General features: G+C 40.3%; 1 protein-coding gene across 1 annotated transcript; it reads left to right on the top strand.

The window, feature by feature from the left end:
- The first annotated feature begins 961 nt into the window (after positions 1-961).
- Positions 962-19,627, top strand: LOC117255564 (tetraspanin-5). The gene is made up of 10 exons (XM_033624597.2): positions 962-1,393; positions 8,346-8,396; positions 10,858-11,004; positions 11,112-11,282; positions 11,390-11,515; positions 14,049-14,096; positions 14,805-14,921; positions 15,010-15,071; positions 17,688-17,740; positions 17,850-19,627. Exons 1-9 carry the CDS (start codon positions 1,310-1,312, stop codon positions 17,698-17,700), a joined length of 819 nt encoding a protein of 272 aa, XP_033480488.1. The 5' UTR covers positions 962-1,309; the 3' UTR covers positions 17,701-17,740; positions 17,850-19,627.
- Positions 19,628-22,876: the final 3,249 nt, after the last annotated feature.

The raw sequence follows: 22,876 nt of genomic DNA, 5'->3' as shown, positions 1-22,876 counted from the left end.
AAACATCATCAAAATAAAAGAAATGCGATGTGGAACCAGAGTGAGCGACCCTTGTTTTCTACAATCAATATTATATACATACCTACAACATTATAAAATGATATGATTTAATACAGACAAAAAATGTGAAATAGCCTAGATATATTTTTACTTTAACTTTGTGTTTTTATCCTGCTTATTTTTTTTTTTTACAAGTTATTATTGCAGATCTTTTTTTAGTCTACAGGCAACCAGAAGTTGTTTTTTTATTTAATTTTTTTCCATTTTTCATTCTTATTTTCTATGTTATTATTTTCATTCTTTTTTTTGTACTTTATTATTTTATATCCCTTTATGAAATAAAAGTGTTTTTAAGAAAAATAAACTGCATTTATATAGCAACTTTTGTACAAGAAATGCAGCATTAAGTGCAGTACAGAAAGGGCATTGTAAGCACACATGAAAATAGACAGAATGAACATAAACAGACAAGACAATCCAATATATAAGGACATTTAAAGATAATTTAAAACATGAATTAACTGATTTGAAAAATTAATTTAAAGGTGGTGGTGATTTGAGACACAAAGACACAAAAGACATTTTAAAACAAAAAAATAAAATCAGCCAAAATAAAGTCTGCTATAATGAAAAGAGGCAGGATTAAATATCAGGATTCCTTTTAATTATTGTTTTACATGTTTACATCTGATTATTTATTCCATTATGTCAACTTGATTTATTTAATATTGGCCACACCGGGTCCCCGTAGCCCAACAGGTCTAATAAGCTCTAATTTTATAGTCGAGTTTCCTATTATAAGCCAAATAAATTAGTCAGCGATGAATAAATTATACTCTAAGTGATTAAATATCATGGCACACTATAACTCACGGTCATACGGGGGCAGTGACGCCCTCTGCTGGAGGAAGTCCCGCCCCCTCTGACCACTGAAGACTCTCATTGGCTCTCACCGGTGCCTATCACATAACAGCCATGTCTAGATTATGGGTCAGATAGAAGACCATCGGTTTTAATCTGGTTGACTTCAATGGATTTATTTCTCCGTTATACCTTTGGAGATCCGTACCGGGAATAAAGTGCGGTGTTTGCGGACACAGCGGCAGATCTGCGGCTCCACCTGCGCCTTTTGTCCGCGGATATCCAGGAGAATGTTTATTATCAGGCGCTGAGAGAATTGACGGCGCGTTTGTCGAGCCTTAACAAATAAAAAAAGGTGTTTCCACAACCAGGCTGTCAAACATAAGAGGACCATAGATGTGATCATTTCCCTCTGCGGGCGGCGTTGAACACAAACATCCATCCCAAGATGATGTCAGGAAAGCATTTCAAGGCTCATGAAGTGAGCTGCTGCATCAAGTATTTCATCTTCGGATTCAACATCATATTCTGGGTAAGTCCCGTCTGTTTGCTGTGTTAGGACTTCAGGCCCTGCGTCCTCAGCTTAACACACACTGACATGGCATGTTTTTGTTCTCCATCAACAACAGCTTTGGCTCGTAATTCCGCTGAGAGCCGTTTTGCTTTCCTCCCGTTGGTTTTTCATTTAGGAGACACGGATGATTTCATCCCCTGCAATCAACCCGCTGCTCCAGCGCGCACTTGCTCGCGCTGACAGCTTTTGTTTTTGTGTAGACAGCATCAGTGTGAGGGAGCTCTGGTGAGGGGCTTTCCTCACTGTTAATGCCATAACTCTGTTTACATGCGAGGACATTTGATGGTAGTGTCAGTGGCAGCTGTGTCTTTGTCCCTTATCATCATGTGCTGAGTGAAATCAGGGAAAGCGAACACCTCCTGGGCTTAACACACACCAGTAACCCCATTAAGGACCTCCGGGCGTCCCACTTTGGGCCTCCAGTTACTATTTTTAACAGGTCGTGTGATATTTTTGAGACAAAGAAGTAGGTTAAGGCCTGTTTGTAAAGGGTTATCAGGGACAGGGGCGTAGCACCAGAGTCCGGGCTCTATGTATAAAGAGTTTTGGTGGGCCCCCCGCCTACCTCTCTGGATCCATGTCACTTTCATGCACCTTTTGAAATAAATATATATATTTATAAAGCTAGTTCCCTTTTTTTCTTTTCTTTTTTGGAACCCCAATTTCCCCTTTTTTCAACAGCATAATGAGCATCACTTGGCTCTAGCTGCATTTAGAGACGAGTAGCGCAGGGGCGGACTAAACCATTTTGCGCCTTAAAAGGGGGAGATTGGCCTCAGAGAGCCTACACTATTTTTTTATTTATTCTGAAACAAAGAAGGAGGATAAAGCATGTTTTTTAAAGGGTTCTCAGAGACAGGGGTGGAGCACCAAAGTCTGGGCCCTATTAGTCTGAGCAGGCGGAAGTTCACTGCAGAGATCAGCCTCTCATTGGGCGGAACGAGCCACCCGCTGAAGTCCCGCCCTACCACCTCCGGTTGTGTAGCAGTTTTCAACACGTCCTTTACTAACTTTTGCGGTGTTTGATCTTGCGGGGATGTAGCCATTTTTCTGCCATGGTTCACGTCCTGTAGGTGATATTTTTGTGGGCGTGTTACACCAAAACCTGTTTCCCCCCGGCAATATTTTTGCAAGCGCGCCGTTGCTGTGGCACCGCCCAGAACGACTGTGATTGGTTGAAAGAAGTACAAGCAGCCGGGGTGTTTTTTTCTCCAATCTCAAAGTGAGAGTCGGCCCAGCCAGACCTTTCTTTTCTTGAGAAAGGTCTGGTGAGCGAGACTAGGGCCCTATAGACAAGCAGTTTTGGTGGGCCCCCCGCCTTCCTGTCTTGATCCATGTCACTTTCACACACCTTTTGAAATATATATATTTATAAAGCTAGTTCCCTTTCTTTCTTTTCTTTTCTTTTTTGGAACCCCAATTTTCAATTCAATTCAATTTCAATTTTATTTATAAAGCTCAATATCACAAATCACAATTTGCCTCACAGGGCTTTACAGCATACGACATCCCTCTGTCCTTAAGACCCTCACAGCGGATAAGGAAAAACTCCCCAAAAAAAAACCCTTTAACGGGGAAAAAAAAACGGTAGAAACCTCAGGAAGAGCAACTGAGGAGGGATCCCTCTTCCAGGACGGACAGACGTGCAATAGATGTCGTACAGAACAGATCAGCATAATAAATTAACAGTAATCCATATGACACAATGAGACAGAGAGAGAGAGAGAGAGAGAGAGAGAGAGAGATGCAGGTAATGACAGTAGCTTACAACAACATTAATGAAAGTAATAATATTATAGTTATAGTTCTGGCTACTGTGATACAATATGTTGAAAGTATGTATTAATATCTGACAGTATACTTGTGTGACAATAGTCATATGTGTATAATAACAGTAGAAGTATGACTAATGACTAATGATGGCAGCAGCAGCAGGAGGCATCTGGCAGGACCACGGCAGCAGCACAACCACACACGTCACACTGTCCAGGCACCGCTGCAGTATGAGTTATTCTGAGAGACAGTGGAGCACAAAGGCTCCGGAGAAGAAGCCGAGTTAGTGACATCCAGAATGGCCGAGTTAGCAAGATGCAGTAATAGGATGAGAGTGAGAGAGAGAGAGAGAGAGAGAGAGAGAGAGAGAGAGAGAGGGAGCCCGGTGTATTATAGGGGGTCCTCCAGCAGACTAGGCCTAAGTCAGCCTAACTAGGGGCTGGTACAGGGCAAGCCTGAGCCAGCCCTAACTATAAGCTTTATCATAGAGGAAAGTCTTAAGTCTAGTCTTAAATGTGGAGACGGTGTCTGCCTCCCGGACCGTAACAGGAAGATGATTCCACAGGAGAGGAGCCTGATAGCTGAAGGCTCTGGCTCCTGATCTGCTTTTGGAGACTTTAGGGACCACGAGTAACCCTGCGTTCTCAGAGCGCAGTGTTCTGGTGGGATAATATGGCACTATGAGCTCTCTAAGATATGACGGAGCTTGACCATTTAGAGCTTTATAAGTTAACAGTAGGATTTTAAATTCAATTCTGGATTTTACAGGGAGCCAGTGCAGAGAAGCTAAAACAGGAGAAATATGATCTCGTTTCTTAGTTCCTGTTAGTACACGAGCTGCTGCATTCTGAATTAGCTGGAGAGTTTTTAAGGACTTACTAGAGCTACCTGATAATAGAGAGTTAGGCCTAATTTTCGCAATATTACGCAGATGAAAAAATGCAGTCCGTGAGGTTTGCTTTAAATGAGAATTAAAAGACAAATCTTGATCAAATATTACTCCGAGGTTTCTTACGGTAGTGCTAGAGGCCAGAGCAATGCCATCTGGAGAAACTATGTCATCAGATAAAGAGTCTCTGAGTTGTTTGGGGCCAAGAACAATAACTTCAGTTTTGTCTGAATTTAACATCAGGAAATTGGTGCTCATCCAATTTTTTATGTCTTTAAGGCAGTTATGGAGTTTAGTTAATTGATTACTTTCTTCTGGCTTCATCGATAAATACAACTGTGTATCATCCGCATAACAATGGAAATTTATAGAGTGATTTCTAATGATGTTACCTAAAGGAAGCATATATAGAGTAAATAGGATTGGTCCGAGCACAGAACCTTGCGGAACTCCAAAACAAACTTTGGTACGTAAGGATGATTCATTACGAACGTCAACAAATTGAAAACGATCAGATAAATAAGATTTAAACCAGCTTAGTGCTGAACCTTTTAGGCCAATTAAGTGATCCAGTCTCTGCAGTAGAATTTGATGGTCAATTGTGTCAAACGCCGCACTAAGATCTAATAAAACAAGAACAGAGACGAGTCCTTTGTCTGAAGCAATCAGAAGGTCATTTGTAATTTTAACTAGAGCTGTCTCAGTGCTATGATGCACTCTAAATCCTGACTGAAATTCCTCAAATAAATTATTATCCTGGAGAAAATCACACAGCTGGTCTGCGACTACTTTCTCAAGGATCTTTGACAATTTTCCCTTTTTCAGCAGTACAATGAGCATCACTTGGTTCAAGCTGGATTTAGAGACGCATAGTACGGGCCGGACTAAACCATTTTGCAACTCTAAGGGTGGAGAGGGACCTAGGAGAGCCTCCACTGTTTTTTTTATTATGGAACAAAGAAATATGATATGGCATGTTTTTTAAAGGGTTATTAGGGACAGGGGCGTTGCACCAAAGTCTGGGCCCAATGCATAAGCACTGTGGGCCCCCACCCTTCCTCTCTTGAGCCATGTCTCTTTCATACACCCTATGAAATATTTTTTTACAAAGTCAGTTTGCTTTATTTCCTTTAGTTCCCTTTCTTTCTTTTATTTTTCGAACCTCAGTTTCCCCTCTTTAAGGGTGAAGACACAACAGTGTGCGTTGGAGCCCCAGCAGCATAACGAGCATCACTTGGCTCTAGCTGCGTTTGGAGAGGAATAGCAGGGGCGGACTAAACCATTTTGTGCCTTAAATGGGGAGATTGGCCTCAGAGAGCCTCCACTGCTTTTTTTCTTTTATTCTGAAACAAAGAAGTAGGATGAGGCATACTTTTTAAAGGGCTGATTAGGGATAGGGGCATAGCACCAGATTCTTGGCCCTATGCATAAGCAGTCTCTGAGGGCCCCCCGCCCTTCCTCTCTTGATCATCTGTTGTGATTTTATTTTTGTTTTTTATTTTTTTGCAAAGTCAGTTTGCTTTCTTTCCCTTTTTTCTTTGTCTCTCTTTTACTGGAACCACAATTTCCCCCTTTTTAGGAAAAAGTCATGACAGTGTACACTGTTACTCCAGCAGCATAACATCACTTAGCTCTAGTTAAGAGAGGAATAGTGCAGGGGTGGACGAAACTATTTTGCACCTCTAAGGGGGAGACGGGCCTCAGAGAGCCTCCATTATTTTTCAGTACAAAGTTCAGTCTTTCAGCCAATGTATTCAAGCCATTCAATTTAGTTATGCCACTAATTACTTAGAGAAAAAAAAAGCAAAAATACCAAATGTTTCCTTACAGGCTTTTCAAGACCCCCCTTTCATTAGGGCTCTGGGTAATCAGTCCCACTTTTCCCCCACTGTGACACCTGTGATTAAGGGTAGGCTTTACTAATGTCATTCATTAATACTAAATCTGAAAGGTGGGGTTGGAGATGTTTAATTGTTTAATCAATTGACAGAAAACTGGAATTGATTAGTTGATTAAAAACGCCAGACATCTGATGAGAATTCACTGCTTTCCCAGATCTCACATTATAGTGAATGAATGTGAAATTAAAATGATAATAACAATAACTTGGGGGTTTGGGGAAATTCTGATGAGCATTTTCTACCATATTCTGATGTTTTATAGACTAAACATTAATCTCTTTATCTCCTTAAATAATGTGTAGATGTGGGGGGGGGGGGGGGGGTCAATACAGCATAGAGTCGTGATGATACATGGACGCCAAGCATTGATTTTTAATCATATAAATTATTAATACTGCAAATACAAATTAAAAGCCAAGAACAATAAAAATCAATTGCTTTTTCTGCTCAGACACATTTTGCTGCAGTAAAAATGAGTGAAGTGAGATAACCAGGCAGAGATAAACACTTTGTCTTATTAGATTAAAACTGATTTTCACAAAGTGTTTCTTTGGTGACATAATTTGCAGTTGAAAAAAGGTAATAAATCACAATATATGTCACTGCTATACTATGGAAAATGTTTAAAATTGCAGTAATGTTGCATTGTGATTCCCACTCCTATTAGATCACAGCTAAACATCATTATTTTATGCATTATTGATAAATCTATTAATTATTTTCTTAATTAATTGTCATGTCTTAACATCAGAAAATAGCCAAAATTAAATTTTTTTGGTTTAACATGCAATCAGAGATGTTCAATTTACAATGATAGGGCTAAAAGAAAAGCGTTAAATCATCACATTTGAGAAGATTAAACCAGAAAATGTTTTGCACTTTTGCTTCATAATTGATTGCAATGGTTAATCAAGTATCACAACTGTTGCTGGTTAATTTTCTGTCCATTGAATAACTGAATCAGCTAATTGTTGCATCTATGTGTCGTGATACAACAAATATCAATTGAAAAATTGTGAATGGATGAGATAACCAGATGGCACTGTCAGCAGTAAATTAAATACCTGACATTTCACATTTTGATGTAAAAATCACGAATCATGTAAATCCAATATTGCCAAACAGCAGTTCTGTCCATTGTTTGCAATGTCAAGATGACTTCTGTGGAAAAAGGCCCACTGACTCATGTGCCCAGCTTCCCTAATATCAGACAGAATCACCGGAGTGGATGGACTGGGAGGTCAGGACCCTGGTAAATGCCCCACAACATCAAAAGGAGACCTGTCACAGTATAAAAAATGTTTGACATTTAACAGATTTATATTGTCTCGCAGTACATGTCGTCATGTCGCCTATTCCTTTTTTAAAAGTTGCACCATAAGTGGAGCCAATATGTTCCTGGCCCCTCGCAGACCTCAGAGTGATGAAGAGGAAGGCCACCTGTCAGGCCCCGCAGGATCTCAGGCTGCAGTCAGCGACCTCTCTGATCCCTTCACTGTTCATATATCATCAGAGGAAGTTGGCTGTGTCAAAAGCATCTGTTCCTCCTTCTTCCTCTGCAACTGTTCCACAAATCATCACTTGACATGTTCATTTGTGAAATGCTTTGTGTCTATTTATGGAGGGGGGGATCCTAAACTGGGATCCAGTCTGTAAATAAAATGTCCTGAGTTCAGAGCAGCTCTTTGAAGAGCAGCGTTATTTGTTAATTTAGCTTTAGTAGCTGTTTAGGATGTCTAAGAGGGTCTAGTGGATTTTTATTATGGTTATAAATTGCTATTAATCTTATATGGAAGTACATTTTAAGACCAAATCAAATGATTGATGTCCAAGTTCAAGAGCTTTTAACCAGATCTCATGGTTGTCTTCAGCAGATGGAGGTTGTTCAGTTGCTAAAAGAGCATTGTCATGTGAATATGTTCCAACATCCAAGAGTTTTGGATCAATAAGAGCCACAAAGTCAGCGTCATCATGATACATTTTACAACTTAACCAAGAGATACAAACACACAGTAAAATATTAGGGGTTACAGTTATTTCCAATGTTATTAATGCCTTGATTCATGACCTCAAGTTCCTGAAATGTGGCTTTGAACTTTTACTCCGTAGGTGGAAACGTGTGCAGTCATAATGCGTTCAGGCTGTTAGAAGATGCTTTCTCATGTGGGAGTCTCCTGCTGATACTGCAGACTTACATGAGAAATATTTAGTTAATGGATCACTGCCAGGAAAAATCTCTCAGTGGTTTCTCTCCTGTGCCTCCGCTGTGTGTGTGGTGACTACATGGTGCAGTCACAGCAAAAATAATCCTGCTCTCTTGTCTCTTTCTTCTTTGTCTGTCTCATAGTTCCTCGGAGTGGCCTTCCTCGGCATTGGGTTGTGGGCATGGAGCGAAAAGGTGATTTTAATGCTTATGTGTGTGTGTAACTATAACCTGAATCAATTCACTGTGTGAATCTTTTCACTCATGGACACCTGCAGATGATACATATTTTTAGCGGATCAATTACATTCACCTCCTGTCGTTTACACCCATCTGACTGTGTGATACAACAGCAGTGGCTTTACTGAATCAGAAAGGAATGTCATGCTTTCCGGTGGGACGGCCCTCTGAACAATGGACAGAGGAAAGGATCTGATGCATTTCACAGATTCATTCATTGTGTAGACTCAGCACTGGGGTGTAAAAGGGGGACGGACAGAGTCCAGTGACTTTAAATGTGTCTTGACTTTCACTGAGGAACCTTTAAAGATCAAGATCATGTCTTAGATCAGTGCTTCATTATTCACATGTAGCTGCAGCTAACAATTGTTTTTATTATTTATTAATCTGATGCTTATTGTCTTGATGACTCGAATAATTGTTTGGTCAATACAAATTTTAATCACAGTTATGTCGTCTTTTGTTTGACCAACAGTCTAAAACCCCAAAAAGATTCTGTTTACAATGATATAAAACAGAGAAAAGTGCAAATTGTCACGTGTGCAAAAGTTGGAACAGGAGAATATTTGGTATAATTGAAATAAATTACTTATGATTAAAGTCATTGTGTACTATTTTGGAAAACAGGCTAATATTTTTCCTTGTGAAGAGTCAGATGAGAAGATTGACGCCTCTCACATGCCTGTGTGTCAAGTAGAATCAGCAGTCTTTTAGCTTAGGGTAGCACAATGGAATCAGGGGGAAACAGCTAGCTTGGCTCTGTCCAAAGGTAACAAAATCCACCAACCAGCACGTCTAAAGCTATGGTTCCCAACTGGTGGGTTGTGGTCCAAGAGTGGGTCATGGGTCCATTCTGAATGGACCGCAAGTGGCTCACGAACATGTCATGTTTGTAAGAAACACATTATTTTAGAGTACAGTGAATGTCCAGCACAGCACTTTTATTATGAAGTGCCATTTCCTGCTGTAGAGTGAGTGACTAACGTACAGCTGCTTGACAGAGACAGCAAACTAGCTCAACAACATGGCCAAATGCAAATATGATGCTGAATATATTAAACTTCGTTGACCTTGAACTAATAACTCTGGAGAAATCTGGACCGTGTGGCTGGACCAGTTGGGAACCACTGCTCTAAAGTACACACATTAACACATTACACCTCTTTATTTTAATCTGAACACAAACTGATGTGTAAAAACAAAAATTTGCTGTTTTATGGATAAGTGAGTCACTACGTATGCCGAGAAATGGGGGAGACTGGGCTTGGTTGGCACACTTTTCATTCGCTGTCGTATTTCTCTGGCATAAACTATGTTAGAGTGTTCCAACCAGCATCAAAAGTATGGTTAAGGTCTCAGCTATAAATAAATATGTTTAATGTAGGGCTGTACTAGAGTCAGAATTGTGTCAGCCGAATCAGATTTGGACATTTATGCAAATATTGGATGATTCGGGGTTCGTTAAACTGTTCACATTGGGTCCAACTTTGTGATGAAATTAAGTTAACAAGCTACAATCACACTTGAGGTTTAGTTCATTTGGTCCACACCAGAGGGAAAAAACACATATCTGCTATCATAGAATCCTGTGGTTAGTTCATTTTCTTTGACACCACAAACAAACTGCACCACATCTGTTTGGAAGCGGGCCAAGACCCACCTTTTCGAGTGGTCTCTGTTTGGTTGTTTAGTCCCACACCAGGGTTCAATTGACAGCTTTCACACCAGCCCAAAGGAACCGTACCAATCGCGCAAATGGGCCTGAGTTTGTTTTAACCGAGCCAAACAGATTAGGTGTGAAAGTACCCTTACACTTTTCCAATATCTCTTTCTAACACCGTTTTATAATACATTTAGTCCACAGACCACTTTCTGCTTTTGATTCTATAAAACTGAAGTGTCACACTCACCAAAACAGTTAGTGACTTTCTGATGTTTTAACCCAGTAGATGAGCGCAGGTGAAGAAGGCAAACATATTTATGTTACAATTTTTAATTCTGTGACCTTCAAAAAAACACAAAGTAGCTGTGTGCCAACCAACGCCTGCCTCCCCTATCCAGCTCATAACCTCCAAAACACCACAATGTGTAATTTTTACACTTCATTATTCGTATGGATGTTGTTGCCTTTGGACTGAGGCAGACTAGAAATTTCCCCTGATTTCAGTCTTTATGCTAAACTAAGCTGGCTCCACCTCCATATTAATCGTACAGAAGTTAGTATCGATCTTCTCATCTGATTCCCGGCAACAATGTGAATAAGCTTATTCCCCTAAATGTCAGACTATTCCTTTAAGTGATTATCAAACTAGTTGGCAATTAATTTTCTGTCAGTCCACTGAGCTCATCACATTTATGAAGTTGGGACCTTGTGAGAGTGTATACTACAAGCTAACCCCTGACTCTGTTTCTCCAGGGTGTCCTCTCCAACATCTCGTCCATCACAGACCTGGGGGGCTTTGACCCCGTCTGGCTCTTCTTGGTGGTGGGCGGTGTGATGTTCATCCTTGGATTTGCTGGGTGCATCGGAGCGCTGCGGGAAAACTCTTTCTTGCTGAAATTTGTACGTCGCCTCATCAAACACATTGTGAAGAAATAAGAAAATCTTTCCCCTCAAAGATTTTTCCAGTCTTGGTGGTCTCATGATAATGTTTGCTAAATGTGTTTCAGTTCTCCGTGTTCCTGGGTATCATCTTCTTCCTGGAGCTGACTGCAGGAGTCCTGGCCTTTGTCTTCAAAGACTGGATCAAGGACCAGCTCAATTTTTTCATTAACAACAACATTCGGGCTTACAGAGACGACATTGATCTGCAGAACCTGATAGACTTCACCCAGGAATATGTGAGCGCTAGGTTTCTTCACTTCAGCTCAGTGTTGTTTTTACCATTTCTGTGGGACTATGTGTTGACATATAGGAGTTCTTTTTGTGTGTGTTTTTAACCTTGTAGTGGGAGTGTTGTGGAGCTTTCGGAGCGGATGACTGGAATTTAAACATCTACTTCAACTGCACTGATTCCAACCCGAGTCGTGAGAAATGTGGAGTGCCCTTTTCCTGCTGCACCAAAGATCCAGCGGTATGTCACCGCAAAAAACTCACCGCACTCTGGGTTTTTCTAATGCACAGCCAATTTATTCCCAGTTACGGTAAAACATAACAAGCCTGGGTGTAATTTGGTGTTTTTGAGTCTTTGAACAAATTGAGTGTGTCGTTTTCTAACATGTTGAAACCTTTAGTTTAAGGGGAAATAGTGAGGGTCCTCCCTGTGACACATTGCTTGGTTATCTGCGTCCTCCAGAAGGCTGGCTGACGCGGTCGACTGTCATGGCTGGTTTCCAACAGGACGTCGAAGCTTCAGTGTTTAGTCCTCTCAGGCTCTGCCAGCACAGCAAAGTCTAAAGGCGACTGGGAGGGGTTATCTCGACCAAGGCTTGTTTTTTGGCAGAAAAATGCTCGAACTGCTGCTGTCTGTGCAGACGAGTGACAGTGCTTCAGCAAAACAGCCGTGCTTCACTGTAATAATGAAAGTTGCACAAGAGTCTTCTCTATTTGCTGACCCACAGCAATACTGTTCCACCAAGGTCATCGTCTTTGAGAGCAACACTCCATAATTAGCCTGAATGTAGTTTGGAGATTAACACATGATTCAGAATGAAAGCACTTTCAAGTTACTGTGCAAAGGTGTTTTTTATGTCTTTTGAAGCAAGTCCAAGTCACAGGTTTTCACATTAAAATTAAAATGACAGAATTTAAAGAATAAGGTACAGAAAAAGACCAAAACCAACTATATTGTCCTCCTCTTAAACTTAAGGGGTTCTTTGCAAATTTCCAACCAGCTTTGTATCACAACAATGTAGGTAGTAGGTTTAAATGGACTACAGTAAACTGCTTGCCAGTGCCAAGATGTCCCTGCTCATTTCTCAGCTCAAAAAAGCCAGTAAAAATCCACTGCATGATGCGTTTTGTAATTTGTGGGCTTTGGCACGGATGTATAAAGAGAACTTGACGCAGTGTTGAAGGTGGAGCCCTGTTCATTCCTGTGAAAGTTCCTTAGTGGTGCATGATGCCAAAAGAGTCTGACTTCTCTGGTGTAAATTTACCCAGATCTTCCACATTATTGGGCCCACAGAGTAAGCACACTAGAGACTTGTGCAAGCTAACTTTCGGTTTAGCCCTCCACTAACTTGAATGGTGGTAAAATGATTTAATCATGCGGCTCAACTAGACTTTTGAAATTTTATCAGACCTTGTGTTATCTATGATTCGCAGATGTCTCGTGCACAATGTTAAGTCTATGGGAAAAGGTTTTTTGGGCCTCAGTAGCGTCATGGCATGGACCCAGAGGTTGTAATTTCACTGTTTAGTCGCTACAGAAATTGGCTTTAGAGGCTGGTACACATCCTGAAGGACTGAGCTGTGGCTTAAACTACAGATTGTACCACCACATTTTTGTATGCCCCCACAGCCAACGCAAAGAATAGAGAAGCTTCCTCTCCCTCTTTCTCTCTCTGTCTCTGTGTGTCTCTCTCTCAAACTCAGACTAAACTCTGATCAAACCGTAAAATTAGGCACTGCTGTGAACAAGAAGTGGGTGCCATAATGTTTCCTGTATTGTTAAAATTAAGGCTGAAAACCGAGATCAAATGGTAAAACTAATGGTGGCCATATTGTTTCCTGTGTCAAAACTGCTAAACTCACATCACGTCACCCACCAGTGGGAGCGTTTAATGGTCCGGTACGGCGCAGTTCATTCTGTTTTTATTGCCTCTTGAGCAAAAGCGAATGCCACAACCCTTTTCCTCTGTTTTTCTGGTCATATAGCACCAATTTCAGAAATATTTGCATGTTTTTACTGCATAGACAGCCCAGTTTTAGAAAAGGCCATCTTACTTACTAACATACTGTTTACAAATAATGGTGGTTAGCACTGTTGCCTCACAGCAAGAGGGTTCCCAGTTCGATCCCGGGTGTGGGAGCCCTTCTGTACGGAGTTTGCATGTTCTCCCCGTGTCAGCGTGGGTTCTCTCCGGGCACCCCGGCTTCCTCCCACAGTCCAAAGACATGCAGATTGGGGACTAGGTTAATTGGTGACTCTAAATTGTCTGCAGGTGTGAATGTGAGTGTGAATGGTTGTCTGTCTCTATGTGTCAGCCCTGCGATAGCCTGGCGACCTGTCCAGGGTGTACCCTGCCTCTCGCCCAGTGTCAGCTGGGATAGGCTCCAACCCCCCTGCGACCCTCAAGAGGATGAAGCGGTTAGAAGATGGATGGATGGATGGATGGATGGATGGAAACAGGAATCAAATCTCACAGCAGTCAAATCTAAAGTACAATTTTTTGTGACCTAAATGTGACTCAAATCCAAAACTTGAGTTTAATGTCTACAGCTTGGTCTGCGTAGGTATAGTTTTCTGGGAGCTCTCCAGTAATGCACTGGACAGCAGTGTTGGTGCAGTATGTTCATCTGAGTGGCAAATATTAAAATGAAGTCTAGGCTGAAAACAAACATCTTTACTGTTTTTACATCCTCCCAGAATGTTACAGTATACATGCATGTCTTTGACTCTACCTTTTAAAAATGTGTAAGCATGACCCATGTTTTCATTACAGGAGGACGTCATCAACACTCAGTGTGGCTACGACATCCGAGCCAAAACGGTGAGTGACTTAACAGAACCGTACATTCATAACACAGAGTGAGACCCTCATCTAAAACTAAGCCGGAGCTATAAAACTTTGAAGATTAGAAACTGCTCTTGCTCATTTTGCCTCTGGCAGGTTTATTTGACTGCATGAGGTCATCAGTTACTCCACCCTGGGCACAATATTCCTCTTTCAGTGTGTTTCCAAACTCCACAGTCTTCAGAATACAGCAGCTGGCTCCCCATCAGCACTTTGGGCCGTGTGGTATTACTCATGCTGCAGCAATGCACTGGGTATTGAACCCCCTCCCCCATCATTAGCTTTGGCCTTTCTCCATGGTAGCATAATGTAAGGAAAAGGCTGTGTTTGTTTTCTTGACTTTAAATGTGAGGAAAAAGCCAGAATGAACTTTTTTTTTTTTTTTTTTACAAGAGTCAGAATAGAAAAACAAGCGGCTGAGTGTGTGTTAACAACCAGGCAACATTAGTCCGCAGGGATTTTATTGTAAAGGGGTTTTGAGGGGACCACAGGATGAAATCAGAATCATGTGCTATCATTAAAAATAACTGTTGTTTCCCACAAAGCATATTAAATCCCAACATCATCGCCAGCAGCCACTAAGATTCAAAACTTTTTAAAGGATAAACAAAAACCAACATATTTCATCTTCACTTTCCTGTCAGGCTATTACACAGATTTGTGATGTTTTATTTGTTCTGTCAGGACTCTGAGCAGCGGACATTCATCTATATCAAAGGATGCGTTCCTCAGTTTGAGAAGTGGCTTCAAGACAACCTGACGGTGGTGGCAGGCATCTTTATTGGGATTGCATTACTACAGGTGAGGAAAGCTGTGAGCAGTTGAGTTTATTACCTGATCTCTGTCAAACTTTGATTCACCTAATCTACAATATTGTGTTTTGTTGCAGATTTTTGGCATCTGTTTAGCGCAGAATCTCGTGAGCGACATTGAAGCTGTGAGAGAGAGTTGGTAGGTGGCAACAGTTTGTTCATTCATGCACAAGTTTATTCAGGCTGGGGACAACAATTTAGTAGTGTGACATTGATAAATATTTTAATTAATTGCTTTAGCTCCATAGATGCAGGAGCTTTAACATTTTTTGCCAGAGTGAAATATCCACAGCTGTTGGATGGATTAGCAGAAATTTGGTCCCAACATTAATGTTTCCTGACTTTTGCTGGAGGGCAGTGGTTCACGCGCCCCCCCTGTGGGGGCACAGAGCCACTGCAGCTGGGTCATAGATGACCAGGGGAAAAGAATGGAGTGACACAAAATTGAATGAATGTGATTTATGTAGGGAAAATAAACAAAGAATTTATTGATGCTATCATGATGACCTTTACTTCACTAAAAATCAAAATGGGTCCTGTTTACCCAATTATTGTAAACGAATGATAAAAAAAAGAATTGTGGGGTGAAGGGACATGCTTTTTTACAGCTTCTGAAAGGGGCCATGACATAGAAAGTTTGAGAGACACTGCTCTAGAGTATGAGGTTGACATTTGTGGTTTTGAATGAAATGTCCAGTGGTGGATCTTTCTAAAGGCCACATAGGCAGCTGTCTAGGGTGCCAGGGGACTCTTGCCTAGGGCGCCGAATGTGGTAGGTCCAGCACTGAATATGTTAGTTTATCACCTGCTAATTTATAACATTCTAGCCACTCTTCTGACTTTGTTACTGCTGTGTAGCAAATGTTAGCATGCTAACACACTAAACCAGACGTCAGCAACCTTTACTAGAGCTTTTTTTGGCCCCAAACAATGTTATACAATACATATTTGTGTCTCGTAGTGACGGCTACACAGACTATTTAATCTACATCAGCCTGTCACCATTCCTAATTTGTCTAAATTAGCATTTACTGATATGCTTTACAACAAAGTGGCTACTCTACAGTGGGCTATTTATGATTATTTGGTGCTTTAACTGCAGCCTTAGTGATGAAAGCAAACAAATCTGTCCACTCACTATGAAATTGTCTATCTTCCTCCGAGATGTTTTCTCTTTTGAATTTAGAATCAATAGCTAGCTTCCCAAAGGAGACTTACGATTAGGCGCCAGGCCGTAGACGTATGATGCACATAGTTGACGAGATGTTACAGCATTTTTTTTATTCAGCATATAAGCTACACATACATACCACTGGAAATGTAAGAATACTTAAGGCCTACAACAATGATGAAAGAAAATTAAACTGTCAAATAATAACTGTTATTCATTTCCATATAATCTTTTGTCAAAGCCAAAGGGAACCACAGCCAACCCCTGCACTAAACTAAGATTTTCATTGTGAGCTTGTTAGCATGCATATAGCAGCATTTAGCACAAAGTCACTGTGCCTTAAAGGTCCAGTTTGTAGGATTTAGACACATCTATTGGCGGACATGAAACATAATACTCAAAGCTATGTTTTCATTAGTGTATAATCACCTGAAACTAAGAATCGTTGTGTTTTTGTTACCTTAGAATGAGCTGTTTATATCTACATAGGGAGCCCGCCATGTTGTTATGTAGCCCAGAACAGACAAACCAAACACTGGCTCTAGATAGAGCCACTCGTGTTTTCAGACTGGCCACTGTAGTTCTCCTACACGCTTAGCACACGGGAGAAGTTTTAGTTGGTTGGAGTCTGCAGCCTCACCAACAGATGTCATTAAGTCCTGCACAATGTATCTTTAAATCTGTGTTTCTCAAATGAGGGTTTGGGTATCCATAGGGGTACTTTGGAGTATGGCAGGGAGTATGCAAAATCTTTAAAAAAAACGTTTGAACAAATGTGTGCTCAGGGTGCAGGTTTCAGGTTAGGATTCCCTTAATTTAATGTTCTATTACTTTAAAGTCCTGATTGGCTGAGGAGCACTCCATCATTAGGACAGATCAATAGTATTATACAGAGCACAAGACCCTCCCTAGTTAGTTTGATTTGTGATCTCAAAGACAGTTGGGCTGACTTTCTCCAGAACTTAGTAATATGTTTTTAGAGTGGATTTATGTGCATTTTTCTTTGGTGAGAGTCCTTGAAGATAAAACCACACCTACCTGTTTCTGTAACCTTTAATAAGAGTTCCTGACATACCTGCCCACCCGTGTTCTGACCGACACCGCAGAGACAGTCACATAGTGTTTCCTAAGCCAGCTACTTCCTATCCAAAACAATATTTATTTAAAGATATCAGTCATTTAAGACATTTCTAAAATAATTATACTACATAACACGCCCAAAAGAAAGATGCAAGATTGATAAACCACATTTTATATTTAATATACCTATTTTTTAACCATTGTAAACTGTCAACTGCTGCCACAAATGCGATCACGTTCACATTTGCGTTTGTTCACTGTGTTTCTCCCAAAACTGCAGCAACATTTTGTAGCACTCAGAACAAGTTTCACTGTGAGACGGATGTGTGTCTTGTGGCCTCCATCAGTGCCCTTGCACCTTGCATGTGGCTGATGTAGTTCAAAACACAGCTGCTCTACCTAACCACAGTCTCACAGAACAGCTCGCATGTCTTGTTGTGTAGTCGTGCATTTTATGTCTTGGTTTTATTACAGTTCTTAAATCTCCCTCTTGTTTTTGTGCAGCTTGTTTACCTAAGACCTCCGCAGAATCTCCAAAGGCAAGAAGGATGTACCAGGTAAGCACTATTAGATTCCATTGTTAACGATTCAGCATATATTCATATTGATTGATTCTATGGATTTTCCCTTCGTGGACTGTCTTAAGTGTTTTTTAATTTTCCACAGGACTCTGCAGTTTGGACGCCAGCAATGAAGGGAAATAAATTAATCCTCTAATGTGTCCCAAACGAAGAGTCTCATTCACATGTAAATAGTAAATGTAGAGTTATTTTTAGAGTTATTTGTGGCCCTGTTTTTTGAATGAAGCACAACCTCTAAGATGTATTGTAGCTCCCATACAGTACAAATGAAACAAATGCTTTACAGTATAAGCATCTATGATGGTGAAGTCCCAGTTCTGAGTGTTTGTAAGCCTGTGAAAGAGGCGCTAAAGGGATTATAACTTGTAGAATAGCTGGTAGATTTGATTATCAGAGGTAGTGCTTCGTTCAGGAAAGGGCCTTGGTTTTATATGTCTCACAGCTGCAGTTTTTAACACTGCATGTAAGGGGTTGTGTACAAAGAGCAAAGTGATTCTGGAAATGCACTGCATGCCTATTGTCTACTGGTAGGACATTGGCTCTCCTAAATGTATTTCATTAATGTTAAGTATTTTAAAACAAAAAATATTTGTAAAATAGTCCTTAGTTAAGAGTGAATCGGCCAGTTAGCACTTTGTTGAATGTTTAACTGAATCTACTTAAAGCGAAGGAGAATTAACTTTAGATTTATTTCTATCTGTGCTCATATTATACAGACACATGCAGTTTGTGAGCAGAGTTTCGTGGGGCTGAGGTGGATATAGTAACATGTAATGTCATGAGGGGATACAGTTGATGTTGTGGGCTTTGCAGAGTCGTAGTTTGTTAAGAGTTTTTGCAGTGACATTTAAAAGAAAGCAGGAGATGTGGCATCCAAATCAAAACTCAGCCTTAAGCACTTTAATCTTCACACACGAGCGATGAGGCTCGTTGCAGTTTCTGTCATAACGGACTGTTATTTTACTCACGCAGCAGCCACTGGAGGGGGCACTTTTCCTTAAAAACTGAATTTGTATCCTGATGGTGCTCCATAATGTCAGATTTTTATTTTCCCAAAGCTGTTTGACAGGTTTTTCAGCACGTTACGAGTGTCGTGCCGTTCCTTGCACATTACCTTACTGTCAGTGTTCATTCAGTCAGTTTTCCTCTATTTTTTAATTGTTGTGTTTCTTTGATGGAATTAATTGAACCTTTGTTTGTTGTGTTGTTTTTTTTCTGTTTTGATCTGTAAGTTTTCACTGGAAAATTAGGATACAAGCTATTTCCAAGGCTTCATCATGAATGGCATGCTGGTACCGCTCGGTTGGTGGCACATAACTGAACATTGAAATAATTTATAGCCTGCACACACACATTACTTGAAGGTCTCTCACCAGCATTATTTTAAATGCAAACTTGAGAACTGACATACAGCTTCTGTGTTTTTCCTTCCTAGACATTAAGCGGAAGCATATCATTTACATCAACCTTTAATAGAACTGTGCAGCATGAAAGTAACAGCAGCCATGTAGAGGTGGTGTTAACCTGCAGTATATTTCACAGAGCGTTTTCTTTGCAGTCAGATCTCCTACAGCCTTGATGAACTCAACATCCTTACACAAGAGATATTTTTTAAGAAGTGCATTCCTGCATTTTGAGCTCTTAAACATCTGCAGTGAGGTCAGATATCCTGTTTTTTCCACTAAAAGCTTCATATGATTGTTGTTGACTGATCACACTTTTTCTTACTACTCAGTGCCATACTTGTGATTTCTACTTACTTCTGATTATAACTTTGGTTTCATGTGTACTCCTGATTCTTGTAAATAACTGGATGGTGACAAGTTGTAAATATATATCTGAATAAATGTTGGTCTTTGTAAACTTTTGTGTGCGTATACATACTGTTAATACTTTTTAAAATTGAAATAAAATAAAGACAAATACAGTTTGCCCCCAGAACAAGTCATACACAGTTAATACACTACCTTATTTACAACAAAATATGTCAGTTATTGGTAAAATAATAAATAAAATTACTCAATAGCACCATCTAGTGTTTGTTTATAATACATATTACCATCCTCAGTTGAGCTCCTGCAGGTCAAAGCAAAAAATTAAATCCGTTGACCTCTGGCAACATAATAGTGACCTTTCCTACACAAGGAACTTTATTTCTGGCTGTGTTTTTGACCTTTGACTGAAAGGTCCACAGTGTAGGATTTAGGGGCATCTGTTGACAGTAATGGAATATAATATTAGTAACTGTGTTTTCATTCATACATAATCACCCGAAACTAAGAATCGTGATTTCATTACCAGAGAATGAGCTCTTTATATCCAAACATTGATCAGGTCTCGTCCACTGAGTCCACCATGTTGTTCTACAGTAGCCCAGAGTCATGGATGTATAGAGAACTTTGAACGCCCCTGTTCATTCCTATGAAAGTTGTTCAGTGGCGCATTAAAACAAAAAGGTTCAACCTCCCAGGTGTGAAATTACCCCAATCTTCTGCATCACTGGGTCCATAGAACGAGCAAGACTCCAACCAGTGGCCAACTTGCATTTTAGCCTCTTCTGCATCACTGGGTCCATAGAACGAGCAAGACTCCAACCAGTGGCCAACTTGCATTTTAGCCTCACGTTAACTTGGATGGGGATAGAATGAATTAATCATGTGGCTCGTCTAGACTTTGGAAAGGTTATTGGACCAAATGAATCACATTCTGATAGTGAAACGAGTAATATCACCAGGGTTGTGATGCTCAAAAAAATGTATCCATTGACGTCTCTTTCCTAATGTAAGTTTTTGGGAAAAACTTTCTTTTTTTCATGATTGACCTGGAAGTTGTTGTTACATAATTTGGTCTCAAAGTCCGACACACTTCCCGGGGGCCTTCCTAGAAAGGACAAAACAAACACTGGTGTTAGATAAGGCCATTTGCTTTTGTATCCCACTGTTTTCCTACATGCTTGTCACACACTATAAGTGTCGGTTGGTTGCAGTCTGCAGCTTCACCACTAGGAGCCACTAAATCCTAAACACTGGAGCACCTCAATGGAATTCAGCCATTGTTTAATTTTTACTATTGAAACCTTTGTTTTTCCTGCTGTCACATGTCAAAATTTCTGCTGTGATAAAGGTCTCTTGTTCAGCTTTCACCCACCTGGACATGCACTTTGGGGGTGGAAGAATCAAGAAGCCATGACCAGAGGAAGAGGTGGAGAGGATGCTACAATCTCTTTAGTCACGACAAAAACACTGATCAGAAGAACAGTGATAACAGCCCTTAATTAACCACGGACAACAATGTGCCATTTCCCTTACACACACACACACACACACACACACAGAAAACTTGTTTTTATGTCTCTGCACCAGCAACAGCCGTAGCTGGAAGCATTATGTTTTCAGGTTGTCCATCCATCTGTTTCTCTCATCCTTGTGAACGCATTGTTTCAAGAAGGCCTTGAGGGAGTTTCCTCAAATTTGGCACAAACATCGACTTGGACTCAAGAATGAGCTGATTAGATTTTGGTGGTCAAAGGTCACTGTGACCTTACAAAACATGTTTTTGGCCATAACTCAAGAATTCATACACCAATTATGACAAAATGTCACACAATGTCTGAAAGAAAAATAAAAGGAAAATAAAAACGAAATTTTAAAGTGATGACATTTTATATCCAAAAGGTCAAAGGTCAGCTTCACTGTGACATCATAATGTTCTGCAGAAACACTTTTCTGGGCATTACTTAACATCATATCTCGGGAACAGAAGGTGGGACATTTGGTCAGATACTGAAATCGTGACTCGAATCTTGGGCACATCTTGAAACTGATTGTATAGATCTTCTGTGCTGGGAAGGGAAGATGTGTGTGAAGCATCCATGTTTTCACAGACGTGGCTGTAAACTGTCTGACAAGTGACTGGAAAAACAAACATAGTAAACACATGAAACAAAGGTTAGTTTTGTTTGTCAGAGCAGGGCTTTGTCTCTCTGCTGCTCATGTGTTGTCTCTGACTGTTTTCAGTTCCCTAACTGTCGTCTGTTGATTAGACCAAGGCGGAGCCGTCAGGACGCATTGCTGTTTTTCTCTTAAAATAGATCTCATTCACAGAGAGAACAACAAAGATCAGTAGGTTAAACACACACACACACACACACACACACACACACGTTTCTTTCAACACAACCCTGATAATTTGCAATTTAGAAAGCGTATGTATTTGCGGCGTTATCAGGGACTGATTGCAAACCAACGATCTGACCTTTGTCCAGATGCCTCAGTGTTACTACAGGTCCTCTTTTAGACTCAACAGAGAAAACCAGCAGATTTACTCCTACTGATGTAATCAATCCTCCTCTCAAACACATTCACACCCTCAACAGTTTGATGCCAGAATGCTTTAAATCGTGCTTAGTGCTAAATGACTTGAGTTTTTAATATAACACATAGTGAGTCAGGTTTGGACTCTGTGTGTGTCTCATTCATTCAGTTGTGTGTGAGAGAGTAAACTCAGTATCTTTTATTATCCTGATATTTGATTTATTGTGCTTGTGTGTTGTGTGTTAATGATAAAAAAAACTGTTCTAATCCCTTCTGTAAAAATGTTGGGCTCCCTGATGACAGATTTACTCCTTAATTTTTCCACTATAAATTTGGAGACAGCAACACTGTACATATTACTCCCATTTTAGCTCATTTTCATTGGCTCCCACTTATTTTCAGGGCTGATTTTTTTTTTTTTTTATTAAATAAAAATGTCATTGTTAACTCATGAATCCATTAACAGTCTGGCTCTGTCTTACCTCAGTGACCTCTTGACTCCATATTTTCCTGTTTGTAACCTCAAGTTTTTAATAGGGGACGTGTCCACCTCAGTTTTTTCAAAGTGCATTTGTAGCAGAGGACTGTTGTTTGGCATTTACACCACGAATGGATGCATAAAATGCACAATTAGGTACGAAAATATTCACTTAAATGCGAGAAATTAAGTGTATGACCCCCAAATTTCATTTTACAGACTGAGGTTGTAGTTTTATAATCAGCTGCAACACTGGCATTTTCACATAAATAAACTCTGAGATGCATTAATTTGAAAAATCAGCAACTTTACTCAAAACAC

The sequence above is a fragment of the Epinephelus lanceolatus genome, chromosome 3 (assembly GCF_041903045.1).
Source record: "Epinephelus lanceolatus isolate andai-2023 chromosome 3, ASM4190304v1, whole genome shotgun sequence".
Taxonomy (NCBI): domain Eukaryota; kingdom Metazoa; phylum Chordata; class Actinopteri; order Perciformes; family Serranidae; genus Epinephelus; species Epinephelus lanceolatus.
Note: the sequence above shows the minus strand (reverse complement) of the source record. Positions and strands in the feature narration are given on the sequence as shown.